Raw genomic sequence first — 19,382 nt, forward strand, 5'->3', positions numbered from 1 at the left:
ACCAATCCAGAACCATCAAAGGAAATTTCTGGAATGGCGAATGAAGGATAAAACACTATTGAGTTGGTTACTTTCTACTCTCTCTGATGACTTGCTCACTGAAGTGATGCAACTAAAGACAGCTCAAGAAGTGTGGGAGACGCTTTACAACACACATCAAAGGGAAACATTTGCCAATGTTCTCCAAATTAAAACAAAATTTGATCAAATTCACAAAAAGGCTCTCAATCAGTGACTGAATACGTGAACAAGTTCAAAACTATATGTGACCACCTTGTTGCAATTGGTTAAGACATGGTTCTCTATACTCTCAAAGGTCTTGGTCCATAGTTTAAGTCTTTTGAGACCTCCCTGATAACCAAACCTCCATTTCCATCCTTTTCAGAGCTTTGATCCTGTCTTTTCACATATGAAGCTCAGTTTGTATCTTAAACAGTCGTTGAAAGTAATCCTCAAGCTTTGATGAACACATCATCTAGGCACAGAGGGGGATATGGTCGAGGACGTGGCCGTTATGGTGGTAGAGGAGGTAGAGGTTGCAATCAAAATCAACAAGGCATTCTTGGATCTAAACCATATTACCATCAACCTCCTCAGCCAAGAATGGGTATGCCACCTCAAGTAACTTGCCAGTTTTGTGGGCGACATGAACACATTGCTAAAAACTGCTATGACATAAAAAATGCTTCATTATCCCATGATGCGCTAGCGCTAGTGCATGATTTCAGCAATATATTAGCCATGGCCCAAACTGATCATTTTTGGGTTATGGACACTGGTGCAACTGCTCATATGACAGATGACAACTCTCAACTTTGAGGTATGATTCCTTACCACGGTCCTTGCATGGTATCACTGGAGATGGTACTGACTTACCTATAACGCATATTGGAACTGTGACTATTTCTACTACCTTTGATTCTTTAAATATTCCTAATGTTTTACTCGTTCCCAAACTAAAGAAACAACTTACATCTATATCTCAATTTGCTAAAGATTTTAAGTGTTGTTTTGAGTTTACTCCTCATGGTTGTGTTGTAAAGGATCTACAAACTGGGAAGGTGATTGTTGAGGGGGTGTTGAGAGAAGGCTTGTATGTGCTTCAAAATGATCAACTCTATGGTCTTGCTACAATTATCTCCTAAGCTGAAGGAGGAACTTCTATTTTGTGGCAGGAGCGCCTTGGTCATCCTAGTTTCACCACTGTCAGTCGTCTTGGAACAGAATTAGCTCTACCTAATTTTGGTAATGACCTACCTTTTGGTTCATTGTGATCATCTTGTCAGTTAGGAAAACACTATGAGTCTACACTTGACTCAACTAATATAAAGTCTAATAGTCCTCTTGATTTAATTCACAGTGGTGTTTGGGCTGCAACCCCAGTTACTTCCTTATCAAGTTCTAGATTATGTTATTTTTGTGGATGATTGTACTGGATATACTTAGATATATTTCTTGAAGCAAAAATTTGTTGTGTTTAATTATTTTGTTAAATTTTAGATATATTTCTTGAAGCAAAAATTTGTTGTGTTTAATTATTTTGTTAAATTTTACACCTATGTTGAGCGTCAATTTGCTTCCAAACTCAAATCCTTTAGGTATGATGGTGGAGGTGAATTCACCTCTCATGGTTTTAAAGAATATTTGAGTCAGCATAGCATTCATCATCAATACTTATGTCCATGCACTTCAGCACAAAATGGTGTTGCTGAGCGCAAGCACCGTCATATTGTTGAGAGCAGTCTTCTATGATGTATTCAAGCGGCCTACCACAATTTCTTTGACCAAAAGCCTTTTCCACTGTTGTGTAGCTCATTAACAGATTGCCAAGCTCTACGTTATCTTTCATATCTCCCATCCAAAAGCTTTTTGTAGTAAACAAAATTACTCTTTTCTTCGTGTCCGTGGTTGTGTATGTTTCCCACAAACTCATTCTTTTCAAAGAAATAAATTTTCTCCTAAGGCTCATGAGTGTGAGTTTGTTGGATATAGCTCAGAACTTAAAGGTTATCGATGTTATGACGAAGTGTTAAGTTGCTTCTTTATTGCAAGACATATAACATTTGATGAAATTAGGTTCTACTTTAAGAACCAGTATTCCCCAACTAACACAAGTAATGGCATGCCCAGTGTTTAAAAAAACGCTGAGTCGAACCGGACTCGCCCGGTTCGACTCGAGAATCGCCATGGACGAATCGAATCGGCGAAAAAAACAACCGAACGATTCTATACAGTGACTCGCCGATTCCATGATCAATTTTTTTGTAATGTTTTTTTTTTTTGCTTGTAATCCATGATCGAATTTTTTGTTTTGTTTTTTTTTTTTGTAACCCATGATAAAAATTTTTGTAATCCATGATCGAATGTTTTGTAATACATGATCGAAATGTTTGTTTTTTTTTTGTAACCCATGATCGAAATGTTTGTTTTTTTTTTTGTAATCCATGATCGAATTTTTTGTTTTTTGCTTTTTTTGTAACCCATGATAGAGTTTTTTGTAATCCATGATTGAATTTTTTGTAATCCATGATCGAATTGTTTTTTTCTTTTTTTGTAATCCACGATTGAATTTTTTGTTTTTTTTTTTTTGTTTTTTTTTGTAATCCATGATCGAATTTTATGTAATCCATGATCGAATTTTATATAATCCATGATCGAATTTTTTGTAATCCATGATTGAATTTTTTGAAAATCTGTGATTTTTTTTTTTAAATCCATGATCGAATTTTTTTTTGTAATCCATGATAGAATTTTTGGAAAATTTGTGATTTTTTTTTTTTAATCCATGATCGAATTTTTTTTTGTAATCCATGATAGAATTTTTTGAAAATTTGTGATTTTTTTTTTTAATCCATGATCGATTTTTTTGAAAATTTGTTTTTTTTTTTTTTTAATCCATATTATTCAAAGAGAAAATGAGAGAGATGATGATTCTGAGGCCACCCTATCCCAACCATATTATTCACATATCGAGTCCCAACAGCAACAGTGTAGGGATGAGCACGACAGTGCAGGTGAGCATGAAGGATGGACAATCTTCGGGGATTTTAGATTGGGAACACAACAAAACACTAACACTCAGGGATTTGGGAATAGTCAGACGCCTGCTAATATCGATGATTCGTTTTTAGATCGAATCAATGAATTGTTAAACGAATTCAATCAATGGCACCAGCGTGACCAAGAAGAACAATAACGTCGTCTATCATTTTATTTTTAGATCATATGTTACTAATTTTATGCTTTATTGTAGTCCATGTATGTTGATGTACTTATTCCATGATAATTATAAGTTTATCCTTTTGTGTGATGTAAATTAAATGCTGAATGGCGGTTCATGCAGGGAAAAGACATATCAATATTCGCATATTCATTCAAAAACATGAAAATTCTTAATGGAGTACCCTCATTTCTTATTGAATTCCTAAAAAACAATATTTATAATGAATTTTAATAATTTTTTCGGATTTTTTTTAAGCTTTATTCTGACCGATTCACCCGATTCCCGATCCGAATCGCCGATTCGCCGATCCGGATCGGTTTTTTGGAAGCTCGATCCGGGTCACCGATCCGTTTTTTAAACCATTGGGCATGCCAAATAATGTGTCGATACCTACTTCAATGCCTTGTCAATTGCAGGAAAAAGTACACTCGCAAGCGCCTATCTCTTCTGAGGTTACAAATAAACCATCTCCGCAACATCACCCTCATCAGTCATCTCCTTACTCTGACAGGTCCGATCTACAACCTATTTCCTCAACAGACATTTCACCACCACCTTTCCTCTCTCTAACTTCAAACTTAGATGCATTTCCCACAATGCAACATGATTTATCTGAAAGACCCTTAGAAGTTTCACCTATACCCCCACGTTGTTCCTCTCGCTCAACACAACCTCCTAAACATCTATCAGACAACCAGGTTTACTCTGTAAATATTCCTTCTCCTGACAGCACCTCTAAGCCCATAAGAACAAAATACCCTATTGAAAGTTTTACCTCAAAGAGACTGTCTTCCTATCATCAAGCATTTGCAAAACAAATTTCTCAAATTCAGGAACCAACCAGCTATGAAGAAGTTGCCTCTGACACCGGGTGGCTAGCAATTAAAAGGAATTGTGTCTGGGAACTAGTGCCACTGCCTCCAGGCAAAAACGTGGTGAACTCAAATGGGTGTACAAAGTTAAAGTCAGATCAGATGGCTCAGTTGAAAGGTTGAAGTCCATACTAGTGGCCAAGGGGTTCAGTCAAGAATAAATATAGTATTGATCATGATGAAACCTTCAGTCCAGTTGTGAAGGCACCCGCTATTTGATGCATCTTAGCTCTGTCATCTACGTTTAATAAGAAACCCCATCAACTTGATGTGAAAAATGCATTTCTTCATAGTGTTTTGAAAGAAGAAGCGTACATGCAACAACCCAAAGGATTTGAAGATCCCTTACAACCACATCATGTTTGCAAATTAAAAAAGGCGATTTATGGACTCAAGCAAGCTCCTCGCGCATGGTTTGAGAAATTCGTTTGTCAACTCTATAGTATTGGTTTTCAAAGAAGCAAGGTTGACTACTCTCTATTTTTAAAAAGACCATCCTCAGGAATTATCCTCTTTCTAATTTATGTGGATGACATCATTGTTACTGGAAATGATATTAAAGCACATTGAACATATTAAGAAATAATTGAAATTGAGCTTCGAGATGAAGGATCTTGGAGACTTAAAATATTTTTTGAGTATTGAAATTCATTGGACAAAAAAAGGCATTGTCCTAACATAAGCATATTCTTGTTTTACTCTCTAAAACAAGGATGTTGGGATGTAAGCCTATTTCCACCCCTGCTGAAGTAAATAAGAAGTTAAGGACTGAAGAAGGGACGTTGTTATTTAATCCTTCCTTGTACAGAAGTGTCGTTGGTAGTCTTTGATATCTCACATTCACACGCCCTGAAATTGCTTATGCAGTAAATACAGTATGTCAGTTCATGCACGCACCCCAACAACCTCATTGGGAAGCCACAAAAAGGATTTTGTGGTATTTAAAGGGTTCTGTACATGATGACTTATTCTATATTTCCTCTAGTTCACCTAACCTCAAAGCATATTCCGATGCTGATTGGGCAGGGTTCCCTAATGATTGTACATTCATTACAGGATTTTGTATCTTCTTGGGAAATAGTCTAATTTCTTGGAGTAGCAAAAAGCATGCCTCAGTATCAAAATCCAGTACAAAGTTCAAATATAGAGCAATAAGTATTGTCACGACAGAAATTACTTGGCTACATATGCTCCTTAAGGAAATTGGTGTTTCTACAATTAAGCCAACTATTCTAGCTTGTGATAATCAAAGTGCTATGCGACTAGCCATCAATCCTATCTTTCATGCTCGCACTAAACACATAGAAGTTGATTATCACTTCATTCGAGTAAAGATTGTATCTTGTGCCATTTCCATGGCCTTTGTTCCTTCATCCCATCGGCTGGCAGACATGCTTACTAAAGCTCCGACGAGACCAAGACACCGTGAGTCCACATACATGCTCTCAATGCACAAGATGCATGCTCGGCTTGAGGGGGGTGTTAAGAGAGAGACTGTCTTTACTCTTTAGTCATATTGTGTAGTGCATCATTTCATTCTTTACCCTTAAGGATAATTCTGTCTACCATATATACACACACTAGAGTTTTCATAATCTTTCAAATAGGACCCGAACTTTAGCTTGGCCGGTTAAGCTGCTGGCCTTGCAGCATGAGGTATTGAGTCTAAATCCCGCAGCTTAATCACCCAAATTATAACATATACAAATAAAAATAAAGTGGCGGGGTTTACATCTATTGCAGTCACATGGCCATTTTTTATAATTTTTCTTATAAGTAGAGAAATTATATAACAGGAATTCATGATAGATGAAGGAAATTCATAGAACAAGATAATCAATTCTATACACAAATCCAGGGGACTAAATAGGAGTTTCAGAATATAGACTGAGAAAAAATAGAAAAATTTGAAATACACATTAAAAAAAAAAGCAAAAAAAAATATTCTGAAGAAAATGTACACGAAGTAAAATAACTAAAAACTAAATAGGAGTTTCAGAATATAGACTGAGCAAAAAAAATGAAAATTTGAAATACACAAAAAAAAAAAATATTCTGAAGAAAATATACACGAAGTAAAATAACTAAAAAAATGGAAGCTTAAAAGCTAACCAGATGAGAGGGGCTCATTTTAGATGTTAGGGCAGCTTCAACCGCTTCCTTTGTTACTCCCATCTCTCCCTCTTGACCAGAGCCGAGTTCTCTCTGAATAAACCTCCGGTTCTGTTTTTCATCTTTTAACTTTAATTTATAGGAAATAAACTTTGAAAAGAGCCCCTGAATTCCTCTAATGACCCTTAAGTCCTAACATTTACTATTCAAATATGGCTCATCTTAAAAATCCACCGAAAATATTATTTGAACGCTAAAAACCCCTCAAATTCATCATCTCGCCCTGGGTATATAAGGGTATGAAAAGAAAAATTAAGTACATCATGTAAAGCATTATATGGACGGTCTGTTTTCATAATTTTTCTCATTTACTCGATTTTTACCATTTGTAGAGCTTTTTATTTCATAATTAAGAATGACAATATATTTTCATTCCACTATAATGTTTATCGGCACAGAAGTTGCACCTTTTGGTATCATTTGGGTTTAGAAGAGAAACGGCAATTTTCTATAGTAAAATGGTGTTTTGCTAAAGTAAAAACACCTTTTTACTAGAGTAAAAACAATGATTGACCGACTCGAATCGGTTTTTTGCCGGTTCACTATTTTTGCAAGTGTTTTTTTGTCGGTTGACTATTTTTTTTTGCATAGTAAAACGCGATTCGAACCCCCACTTCATCGATACGGATCGCTTTTTGTGATGTCGATCTTGGTCACTGATCTATTTTTTAAATAACTGCCTGATACTGTTACATATGGGTGTCAGACCCTCCTTAGCATGGTTATTTATACCCTTTTCTCACCTTGGGACAAAATAAAAATGAAAAGTTCAAAGATCATGGCCTCTAAGTGTATAACTTTCACACGTACCAATTAGTGTGTATTTGGTTTGGCATAAATAATGAAGTGTGATTGGGTGGTTTTGGTATCTACCAAGGGACAGTAAGACCATAAAAATAAGAAGTTCACAGTTATTACCGTTCATTAGATGTCAAATTGGATTGTTTGGAGTATGTCTCAAAGTTCATATTTTTTTTTTAAAATGAATTTTGAGTTTAGTCAACCGCACTCTTGCAACCACCTGATTTGAAATTGCATAGACAAAAGTAGATCAGACATCTCTGTACCAAAAGTAAATTGTCTCTTTATGCATCTTTTCAAATATATAACAACCCTATAAATTACAATTGTGGAAAAGTCCTTAAATATTATGTCATTACCATCTAATCAATGTAAGGAGAGCGATGGAAAGAGATGGGAATCGATGTCATTATCTGGTGGGCTCTAGTGTCTCTCCAACATTGCCCAACATTGCCCATCTATGGAATGAACGGCGATTGCCTAAGAGGGCTCGCATCGATCGAATCGCATCGTACCTTTTCTTTACATAAAAGAAAGAGAGAATATGATACGGGACCACAGTTTAGATAACGGTATTAGAACTCATACTAAGGGCCGTTTTAATAGGTAATACTAACAACTTCTTGTAAGTGACGTTATATAAGGCCTGTCCTTCATTCCTAGTCTCTTTCAACTCGGACCGCTGAAAATTCGTACCCCTTCTATGATGAATTTAATCAGATTATAGTTATTTATTCTTGGACTGGTTTCCACTCCTTAGCTACTGCTTAATAAGATAGATGGTTATTTACCTTTTGTTTGTTTCTTCTGTGGATTCTTTTATGCGAGAAAGATATTTGTCTCACTTTGAAGTAGAATGCTCTCTTTTATGCGAGAAAGATATTTGTCTCACTTTGAAGTAGAATGCTCATTTACTCCCTCAGATAAAACCCAATGCTCATTTACTCCCTCATATAAAACCCTCCCTAAAGTTAATTTTAGAACTTCTAATTTGGGGATGTAAGCTCTTCTACCCATAGATTAATCTCAATAATAATAATAATAAATCATATTTGTACTCTATGTACACCTAAAAAAAATACTGTATCGAGATTGAATAGGGACCATCCAATTTTTAAATGGTGAGATCTAAATATTAGGAAACTCAAATTTGAAATTTTTTTGTGAGGATAATTATATGGTAGTTCTTGTGGCTACCAAAATTTCGATCGAGAAAATCCTCCCAAGTAATCTTCTGATCGAGGGAGTAGAAGTAAATTATGTTGTTGGAGAAGCATAATATATACATGCTCTATTTTTAGTATAGGTGCGGTTTGTTTAGAGCCTAGGCTCTAAACAATCTAATTAGAGCCTACCTTCAAATAGTGTCGAGAAATATGGTTTTAATATCGGAAATCTTTTTGATAGTCTTAAAATATATTTTCATCTTTATTTATAAAGTTTAAAGCTTCAAAAATAATGTAGATCAAGAGATCTATAAAAACTTGAAAATCTTGAAATTTGACGGTCCAAAAGAGTGTTACAAAATACACTATTTCCAAGACTTCAAATCCATTTTTTTATCATGCCTATACATCTTGATATCGAGATGATGAATTTGAGGATATTTGAGCATCAAAACAATATCTTCTAGTTAAATTTTTTAGGTAGGCTCGAATTTGATTGTTTATAGCCTCGGCCCTATATAAACTTTTCCCTTTTAGTATTAAGTCATTTTTATGCTTTTCTTGTAGCCTTACTTTTAGACACAAATATTCCTGTGGTTTGTTTTCATAGGTCTTTTTGGTGTTAGAATCATCGTTTTTTCACTTTTGGTTATGTTTTTATGTGTCTTGTAGTGTTATAAATCATGGTTTTTCTTTATCAATTAAGATATTAAAATTTGTTTTGAGGTTAACCCTTTTAAAAATTAATTTATATCTTAATTTTAATCTTTTCTTGTATTTTTCTTTCAGTTTTTTTGCATTTTGCATTTATACTGGGTTCTTTTCTTATATTTCATTTGAAGTCTAAAATACTTTTATTTTCTTTTTTTGGTAATGTAGTGGGGAAGATAAGCCCTTACCCATTTTTTTCAATAGATTTAGGAGTTATATTTTTTAAGATGTTAATAGGGTGATATTAATGGTAGGAATGGAGACCGCAATGTGATGACTAGGTGTGGGGATGATACCACCACGATCCCAACCCCTTTCGTAAGTCTGAAATACTTGCTTATGAAAAAAGTCAAATTAAAGTTAAAAGTAAAATCACTGTGTTCAAGAGCATAATCATCATATTTGATGTAGTGAGTGGACTTTTGAGTTGTGTTCAAGCAAAAGATTGAGGGGTCCATACATATTTGTGCAAAATATTGGACCGCTGTCTTCCTCTTTGGTCACCTCGAGACCTTTATCTGCACGGGATTGTCTAATTTGGGCTTTCATATGGATTTTAATTTAGGGAATTATTAAGCCCGCACCCTATATTTATCTAGCCAATAATAGTGGTTGTTTCTCGACAGTTGGAAGAAAGGGGACGGCCGATAGCCAGGATGCCTTGATGTTTGAATTGAATAGCTGGGTCTCGCCCTTGAGGCAAAGAACCCTTGCTTAACACCACCCCCCGCTATTTACCTTGTCGCTCGGTTGCTAAACGCGCAGCGTAATGAATCCGCTCCCCCCGAACGGGGAACAAGAAAAGCGTAGGGGGGTAGCGTTCCACCTCTTCCAACAGCAAGTTCAATGAGCGAACAAGGAGTGAACAGTTTGAGCACCCCAACCTAGCTTCCTTGTTGATATCCTCCTCTCTTTCCAAAGCCTAAACCTATTCTATATCCCCCTGGTAGGAGAGCATCATCTAGCATCTCCACTGCCCTATTTATTTGTTTGTGATTTATTTCGTGCGTTCAACCTTTGGGGCAGAGTCTAATCATTTATTTTTAAGTTAATAATGGGTAGTTAGGATTAAATAGAATGGACGGCTAGGATTTCATAGGAGCTTTTTAGGATTTTTGAGTTACTTAAATTCTTGTATTTAAATAGAAGGAGCGGTAATCTTGTGAGCAAATAATTTGTTTTGCGATCTTGCAAAGAGATATTTGGGGTGGATTTTTTTACAGACCCTAAGAGAGAGTATATTTTCACACTTTTTGTCATTTTCCCAACTCCCTCCATCCTTAACTCTCACTCTTTGTTATTTTTCCAACTTTCTCTACCTTTTCTGCATCAAGTGATATCATAGCAGTTATGATGGCTTCAAAAGCGGCACCCCTCAAAGGGTTAAGTTTGTTGATTCAAGTAGTTCAAACCCTAACGGAGAAAGTAGAAAAACTCGTGGCCTTACCTGAAAGAGTAGATGAGCTCACATAGGAGGTCGCTAAGCTTTGGCCCTTAGTTGTGAGCTCACATAGGAGGTCGCTTAGTTTTGGCATGAATGGAATATGGAGGCTGGCTTTGGAGATTAACGTAATGATGATTAAAGATGTGCTTTTATCACGTTCCTAATCAACCTCCAGCAGCCCCGATTAGTGAAGTGTTTAATGATCTAACTCTTAAATTACTAGAATTGGTTAGTGAAGAGTTCAATTATTTAACTCTTCAATTACTAGAAAAAGAAAGGGAACATAGAATAAAAAATAGCATTACTAAGATCAAGCTTCCTCTCCATTTGAAAATTCATGCGGAAAATATGCTTTAGGTAGAGGACAATGTCAATCACAAATCCATATATGATGAAATGGTGCTTAAGTTAGATATATCTGCATTAATTCCTCCATCTTCATGTTTTGATCCATTGAGGTATTTCACAACCATCTATACTTTGAGAGCCGAAAGAGTAGAATGCAAAAGAATGATGTGGATTTGATGTAGATATCATCTTAGACATATTTAAAACTTGATGACGAGTTTTTTTCAACTAGAAGTTATTTATTCATCCATGGGATGGTCCAAATTTGGTTGTTTTTTATGGATTTTAATTAAGGGAATCAAGCATTATTTTTTGAAAATTTTGAAGGCTTATTTTTATAAGTCTTATACTTTAAGTTATTAGGATTTAATAATTATGTTTTTTAGTTGTTATTTCTTATTTTATTAGGGATGGAGTCAATAATTTATTTTAAATTTAATAATAATTAGTATGGATTAAAATAAAATAAACAACTAGAATTTCATAGGAACTTTAGAGAGTTTTTGAGTAACTTGATGTCACACCCCAAGAATTTACAACACTATTATTCCTGAGATGTGACAGACAAAACATATATACATCTATTGATAGGACAAATTTACAGTGGCGAGGTCTTACATAGTAAATAAAGAAAGCTAGCACAACAACATTCTCTTCCAAGGTTGATCTTGACTAGCACTCAAAATGAATCCGTAGTTATCCTGAAAAAAATGTTTACCATAGTTTGATGAGTTTGGCTACTCAGTAAGTGATCATCATAATCCTAAAAATAATCATGAGTGAAAGATATCAATATTTTCCAAAATGAGATCTATTAACAGAAATGCATCAACAGTTTCACTTTCAATAAATGCATAATTAAGTATAATCCGAGTAATTGAAATGCTTATAACACTTTTAACGGCAGTACATAATTCAAAGGATTTCACAAAATACCCTACTGGCGTCCCAAGTAGGTCACCTATATATCCCATCAGCGTCCTGATGGGTCCACTTAATCCCTATCGACGTCCCAGATAGGTCCACTTAATCCCTGCAGGTCCACTTATACCTCACCGGCGTACCGGATGAGTCCACTTAATCCCTACCGGCGTCCCAGATAAGTCTACTTATACCTCACCGGCGAACCGGATGAGTCCACTTGCATACTTAAATTATTTCTAAATCTCTTTAAACATTCGAAAGCAGCAATATCATGTACTCAACATATCACTGAAACCATTAATATGAATTTCACTTAAACCATTAATAACAGTCACTCTCTATAATATTTCAAAAATAACCAATCAAATATTTTGGGCTCAAATTTAGAAAGGTAACAGTTTGTAAAGGCATTCTAGCATAATTGCCAATTTAATATGTATAGAAAAAAAAAAAACTCTTATAAAAATTCAAGAATACGGAATTATCACAATTTATGGAATATCAATTCACAAATAAACATTTCACAACAATACTATAATCAATTGCAAAAATGTCAATTTTTAAATAATAAGGCAGTCATTTGCACATGAATTTTACAATGTCTAAATATTCAAAACAGTAGAAAGAAATATCACAATTTTACTAAAAGCAGAAATATCACATTTATTTCTAACAATAGACAAGAAAAATAAATAAATTTATTTTTCTAATTTACAGCATTCAAAATTTCTAACATAGATAAAATATCACAATTTTTATTAAAAAGATTATTTTTCAAGATAATGAGGTCACGTGCGCATAAAATTTATCGCGCCTAAAATTCATGATAATAAGCAGAAATAATTATTTCATTTTATTTTTAAAAAGAATGGATTATTTTTCGAGACAATGAGGTCACTTACACAAAACTGATAAAATAAAGATCCTAGACGGAAATATCACTATTTATTAAAAATAGACTATTTTTCAGAAAGACGATGTCACTTATCCACAATTATTTGAGAGGGAGCTTCCGATAAAAAAATTCGGTTCGAGAGAGAAGTTCACTGTGTTTCGACCAGAGAGAGAGATCTCAAAATTTTGTTTTAGGGTGGGAGTGCTCACATCCCCTATTTAAATTCTTATAACGTATTATTATATTGTTTTATTACGCTCTACCTCATACCTGAGGTGTCGCGTTAAAAGCAGACTTTTATCGTACGAAAACCACGTCCGCTAAAGGACGTTGCCAGCTGCAAGCAGCAGGGGGCAAAAGAAAAAAAAGTAAAGGCAAAGGCAAATCTTTTGAAAATAGTGATGGTCCTCAAGGACCATCATATTCAAACAGAACATCACCTATTTAAAAGCATATTTTCTCCTTTTTTTTTTTTTTTTTTTAAAAAAAATTTTAGGATTGTTACATTCTTCCCTCCTTAAAGAAATTTAGTCCTCTAAATTTGTGTACCTGATTACTGAAAAAGATTGGGGTATTTTTCTTTGATTTAGTCTTCTCGTTCCCAAGTCGACTCTTCTCTTGAATGGTACTGCCATAATACACGGACTAAAGAAATCTCCTTGTTACGCAACACTTGCACCCTTCTATCCAGTATCAAAATTGGCTGCTCAATGAAGGATAGGTCCTTCCTGATCGGTACAGGTTCATATTTTAAGATATGGGACGGGTCGGGCTGATATTTTCGTAGTGAAGATACATGAAAGACATTATGGACATTTGCCAATTCGGGTGGTAAGGCAAGTCTATAAGCGACACCTCCGATTCTTTCCAGGATTTCAAATAGTCCGATATAACGTGGGCTCAACTTTCCTTTCTTGCCGAATCTCATAATGCCCTTTATTGGTGAGATTTTTAGGAAAACTCGATCACCTTCCTCAAATTCAAGATCTCTCCTTCGTGATCGGCATAACTCTTTTGCCGACACTGAGCTGTCCTGAGCCTTTCACGAATTAATGCTATTTTATCTGTGGTTATCTGGACAATTTCTGGCCCCAAAAGCTTTCTTTCACCAACCTCGTCCCAACATATGGGTGACCTGCATTTTCTTCCATACAGGGCTTCATATGGTGCCATTTGAATACTGGCTTGGAAGTTATTATTATAAGCAAATTCAATCAGGGGTAAATGGTCATCTCAGCTTCTTGTAAGGTCAATAACACAGGCCCTCAGTATATCTTCCAAGGTTTGGATGGTCCTCTCCGATTGTCCATCAGTTTGGGGGTGAAAGGCAGTACTAAAGGCGAGTCTCGTTCCCATGGCTGACTGTAGTCTAGCCCAAAATTTAGAAGTAAACCGAGTATCCCTGTCCGATACAATACTGATAGGAACTCCATGCAACCGTACTATTTCCTTAATGTACAGCTGAGCCAGTCGATCCAAAGTGTACGTCGTGCAAATCGGTAGAAAGTGGGCAGCTTTGGTTAACCGGTCCACAATGACCCAAATGCTATCATGTCCTGAATTTGTTCTAGGCAAGCCAGAGACAAAATCCATAGAGATGTGCTCCCATTTCCATTCTGGCACCGGTAAAGGCTGCAACAACCCAGCGGGCCTTTGATGTTCAGCTTTTACTTGCTGGCATGTTAGGCATGTAGACACAAATAATGCTACCTCTTTTTTCATATTATTCCGCCAAAAGGTTTTCTTCAGGTCCTGATACATTTTAATACTTCCGGGATGTATCGTATAACGAGAATGATGTGCTTCTTCTAAGATCGCTTTCTTTACACTCTCATCATTCGGTACACAAACCTGACCTTTGAATCTTAGCAAATCCTCACTACATATAGAGAATTCATCTCTCTTTCCTTGCTTCACCTCTTCTATAATTGTTATAAACTGAGGGTCTTTCTTTTGTGCCAATCGAATCTGTTGGATTAATTGGGGTTCCGCCTTAATGTTGGCAATCATACTTACCACACCATTAATGGACGGAGTTGGATGCCAATCCACTATTTCCTCTAACAATCGCATTTCTTGGATCATTAGATGAGCTAAGACTCCCGTAGATTTTCTACTTAGAGCGTCGGCCACAACGTTAGCTTTTCCTGAATGATAATGGATTGTACAATCATAATCTTTTAAGAAATCCATACATCTTATCTGCCGCATATTTAAATCCTTCTGAGAGAAAAGGTATTTCAAACTCTTATGATCCGTGTATATTACGAATTGCTCACCATATAGATAATGCCTCCATATTTTCAAAGCGAATACTATTGCAACTAGCTCCAAATCATGAATTGGATATTTTTTCTCATATTCTTTCAACTGTCTGGATGCATATGCCACTACTTTCCCATATTGCATTAATACACAGCCCAAACCTTTATGTGAAGCATCACTATAAATCACAAATCCCCCACTCCCCTCAGGAATGGGTGCTGAAGTTAATCGAACTTTTAGTTCTTGAAAACTCTCCTCACATTCACTTGTCCACTCAAATTTGACATTTTTCTGTGTCAATCGAGTCAATGGGATTGCGATTCGAGAAAATCCTTCTACAAATTTTCTGTAATATCCTGCCAATCCCAAAAAGCTTCGAACTTCAGTCACATTACTTGGTTGTTTCCAATTAACAACGGCTTCAACCTTTGAAGGATCAACTGATAGACCTTCCTTTGATATGACATGTCCTAAAAATGTCACTTGTTCAAGCCAAAATTCACATTTACTAAGTTTGGCATACAATTTCTTCTCTCTTAATATTTGCAATACCATTCTTACATGCTACTCATGTTCCTTCTGATTTTTGGAATAAATTAAAATATCATCGATGAATACCACAATAAATTTATCCAAAAAGGGCTTAAAGATCCGATTCATCAAATCCATAAATGCAGCTGGTGCATTGGTTAATCCAAAAGGCATGACTAAAAATTCATAATGGCCATACCTTGTTTTGAAAGCTGTCTTGAGTACATCTTCATTTTTAATCTTAAGCTGATGGTATCCAGATCTAAGATCAATTTTTGAAAACACTTGTGATCCTTGTAATTGATCAAATAAATCATCAATCCTAGGTAATGGATACTTATTTTTCACTGTCACTTGGTTCAACTGTCTATAATCAATACACAATCTCATAGTCCCATCTCTCTTTTTGATATACAGTACTGGAGCACCCCAAGGTGACACACTGGGCCTGATAAAACCTTTATCTAATAATTCTTCCAATTGTTGTTTCAGTTCTTTAAGTTCTGCAGGAGCCATTCTGTAATGTGCCTTAGAAATTGGTGCTACCCCTGGCAATAATTCAATGGAGAATTCAATTTCCATGTCAGGCGGTAATCCTGGCAATTCTTTAGGAAAAACGTCGGGAAATTCTCGGATAACCGGAGTGGTATCCAAATTTATTTCTTCCTTCCTATCTCCTTTGATATAGGCAAGAAAGCCTTGACACCCTTTTCGAAGGAGGCGATTAGCTCGAATACAAGAGATTAAATATGATGGGGAGTCTTCTTTGACACCATTGAAGTAAAATACTGGTTGATTCGGAATACTAAAGGTAACAATTTTCTTATAACAATCAATACTTGCATGGTATGCAGAGAGCCAATCCATGCCTAAGATTACATCAAAATCTTGAATTTCCAGGAGTATTAAATCAACCAACAGTTCCTTTTCTTCTATCTTTATTACACATGATTTGTACATTATATTGGTGTTAATTGAATCTCCCATCGGTGTGGCTACCTCTAGAATGTATTCTAATTGTTCTGGTTCTACCTTTAAGTGGCATGCGAAGTGTTGTGACACAAATGAATGAGTAGATCCAGGATCAATCAAAACATGAGCTACTTTTTGGAAGATAGTAAGAGTACCTTGGATCACTGATTTTGAGGCCTGAGCGTCTTGCTTGGTAATCGCAAATACTCTTCCCTTCATCTGAGGCTTCGGAGCTATCTCTCCCTGCTTTGGAAGCTGTTGTGTCTGTAAGCTAGGACATTGTTTAATCTGGTGTCCCAATTTTCCACATTTAAAACAGGCTCCGGTATTCCAATAACAAGGGCTTGATCCATGATTTTTCCCACATTTTCTACATGGTTCTATTGGGTTTTGAAATGGCGAGGGCCTTGGCTTCTTGTTTGGCCTTTCAAACTGTTGTCGATTAGATGATGTAGGTCTAACATGACTGTTCTGATTTTTCGTCTTTTGGTAATCTTTAAAATCTTTTTCGACAATTTGGGCACGATCCACTATTTCAGCATAAGTTCTTAATTTCAAGACTGATATTCTGCTTCTAATAGCTGGCCTGAGACCCTTTTCAAATTTCTTCACCTTTCTTGCCTCATTATTAATCATATGCGGTGCAAACCTGGCCAATTCAGTAAACTTGGCCTCGTACTATGCTACTGTCTTATTTCCTTGGATTAATTCTAGAAATTCCATTTCTTTTTGGTCTCGAATAAAATCTGGGAAATATTTTTCATTAAATGCCTCTAGAAATACTTCCCAAGTCAAGGTTTTATTTTCTTTTACCAATACTCCTTTTGCCATTCGCCACCAGTGTTGTGCCTCACATTCTAACATAAAAACTGCCAAGGCCACCTTCCTATCATCAGGACATTCCATAACCTCGAATATTTTTTCCAGTTGCATAATCCATCCCTCGGCTTCCAGTGGGTTTACAGCACCCTTAAAAGAAGGTGGGTTTAATTTCTTAAATTGTTCGATATTGCTCCCACCATTTCCTGTAACTGACTGCCTGGGTGGATTGTTGTTTTCCATCTGATGTTGCATTAGAGCAACCATATTTTCCAAAGCTTTGTGAATTCCTTTCATATTGGCTTCAGCTATTCTGGATCCTGACTTTATCCCGGTCTGTACACACAATAAATGCGATTTTAAGTACATTCTTTTTAAATTTCCTAAGGATCTTAAACCTATTGCTCTGATACCATAATTGTCACACCCCAAGAATTTACAATACTATTATTCCTGAGATGTGACGGACAAAACATATATACATCTATTGATATGACAAATTTACAGTGGCGAGGTCTTACATAGTAAATAAAGAAAGCTAGCACAACAACAGTATCTTCCAAGGTTGATCTTGACTAGCACTCAAAATGAATCCGTAGTTATCCTGAAAAAAATGTTTACCATAGTTTGATGAGTTTGGCTACTCAGTAAGTGATCATCATAATCCTAAAAATAATCATGATTGAAAGATATCAATATTTTCCAAAATGAGATCTATTAACAGAAATGTATCAACAGTTTCACTTTCAATAAATGCATAATTAAGTATAATCCGAGTAATTGAAATGCTTATAACACTTTTAACGGCAGTACATAATTCAAAGGATTTCACAAAATACCCTACTGGCGTCCCAAGTAGGTCACCTATATACCCCATCAGCATCCTGATGGGTCCACTTAATCCCTATCGGCGTCCTAGATAGGTCCACTTAATCCCTGCAGGTCCACTTATACCTCACCGGCATACCGGATGAGTCCACTTAATCCCTACCAGCGTCCCATATAGGTCCACTTATACCTCACCAGCGAACCGGATGGGTCCACTTGCATACTTAAATTATTTCTAAATCTCTTTAAACATTCGAAAGCAGCAATATCATGTACTCAACATATCACTGAAACCATTAATATGAATTTCACTTAAACCATTAATAACAGTCACTCTCTATAATATTTCAAAAATAACCAATCAAATATTTTGGGCTCAAATTTAGAAAGGTAACAGTTTGTAAAGGCATTCTAGCATAATTGCCAATTTAATATGTATAGAAAAAAAAAAAACTCTTATAAAAATTCAAGAATACGGAATTATCACAATTTATGGAATATCAATTCACAAATAAACATTTCACAACAATACTATAATCAATTGCAAAAATGTCAATTTTTAAATAATAAGGCAGTCATTTGCACATGAATTTTACAATGTCTAAATATTCAAAACAGTAGAAAGAAATATCACAATTTTACTAAAAGCAGAAATATCACATTTATTTCTAACAATAGACAAGAAAAATAAATAAATTTATTTTTCTAATTTACAGCATTCAAAATTTCTAACATAGATAAAATATCACAATTTTTATTAAAAAGATTATTTTTCAAGATAATGAGGTCACGTGCGCATAAAATTTATCGCGCCTAAAATTCATGATAATAAGCAGAAATAATTATTTCATTTTATTTTTAAAAAGAATGGATTATTTTTCGAGACAATGAGGTCACTTACACAAAACTGATAAAATAAAGATCCTAGACGGAAATATCACTATTTATTAAAAATAGACTATTTTTCAGAAAGACGATGTCACTTATCCACAATTATTTGAGAGGGAGCTTCCGATAAAAAAATTCGGTTCGAGAGAGAAGTTCACTGTGTTTCGACCAGAGAGAGAGATCTCAAAATTTTGTTTTAGGGTGGGAGTGCTCACATCCCCTATTTAAATTCTTATAACGTATTATTATATTGTTTTATTACGCTCTACCTCATACCTGAGGTGTCGCGTTAAAAGCAGACTTTTATCGTACGAAAACCACGTCCGCTAAAGGACGTTGCCAGCTGCAAGCAGCAGGGGCAAAAGAAAAAAAAGTAAAGGCAAAGGCAAATCTTTTGAAAATAGTGATGGTCCTCAAGGACCATCATATTCAAACAGAACATCACCTATTTAAAGCATATTTTCTCTTTTTTTTTTTTTTTTTTTTTTTTTTTTTTTTTTTTTTTTGAATTTTAGGATTGTTA

At 35.3% G+C, this 19,382-nt stretch overlaps 1 protein-coding gene across 1 annotated transcript in view; it reads right to left on the reverse strand.

The window, feature by feature from the left end:
- LOC105421428 (BolA-like family protein) overlaps positions 1–6,476 on the reverse strand; it is a 31,720-nt gene extending 25,244 nt beyond the window's left edge. Inside the window, exon 1 of the mRNA XM_011628818.3 lies at positions 6,208–6,476. Within this exon, the coding sequence (XP_011627120.2) occupies positions 6,208–6,270 (63 nt within the window). The 5' untranslated portion in view covers positions 6,271–6,476. The remainder of the gene's footprint in view (positions 1–6,207) is intronic.
- Between the last annotated feature and the right edge of the window lie 12,906 nt (positions 6,477–19,382).

The sequence above is a fragment of the Amborella trichopoda genome, chromosome 11 (assembly GCF_054954075.1).
Source record: "Amborella trichopoda isolate Santa Cruz 75 chromosome 11, AtrichopodaSantaCruz75HAP2 v2.0, whole genome shotgun sequence".
NCBI lineage: Eukaryota > Viridiplantae > Streptophyta > Magnoliopsida > Amborellales > Amborellaceae > Amborella > Amborella trichopoda.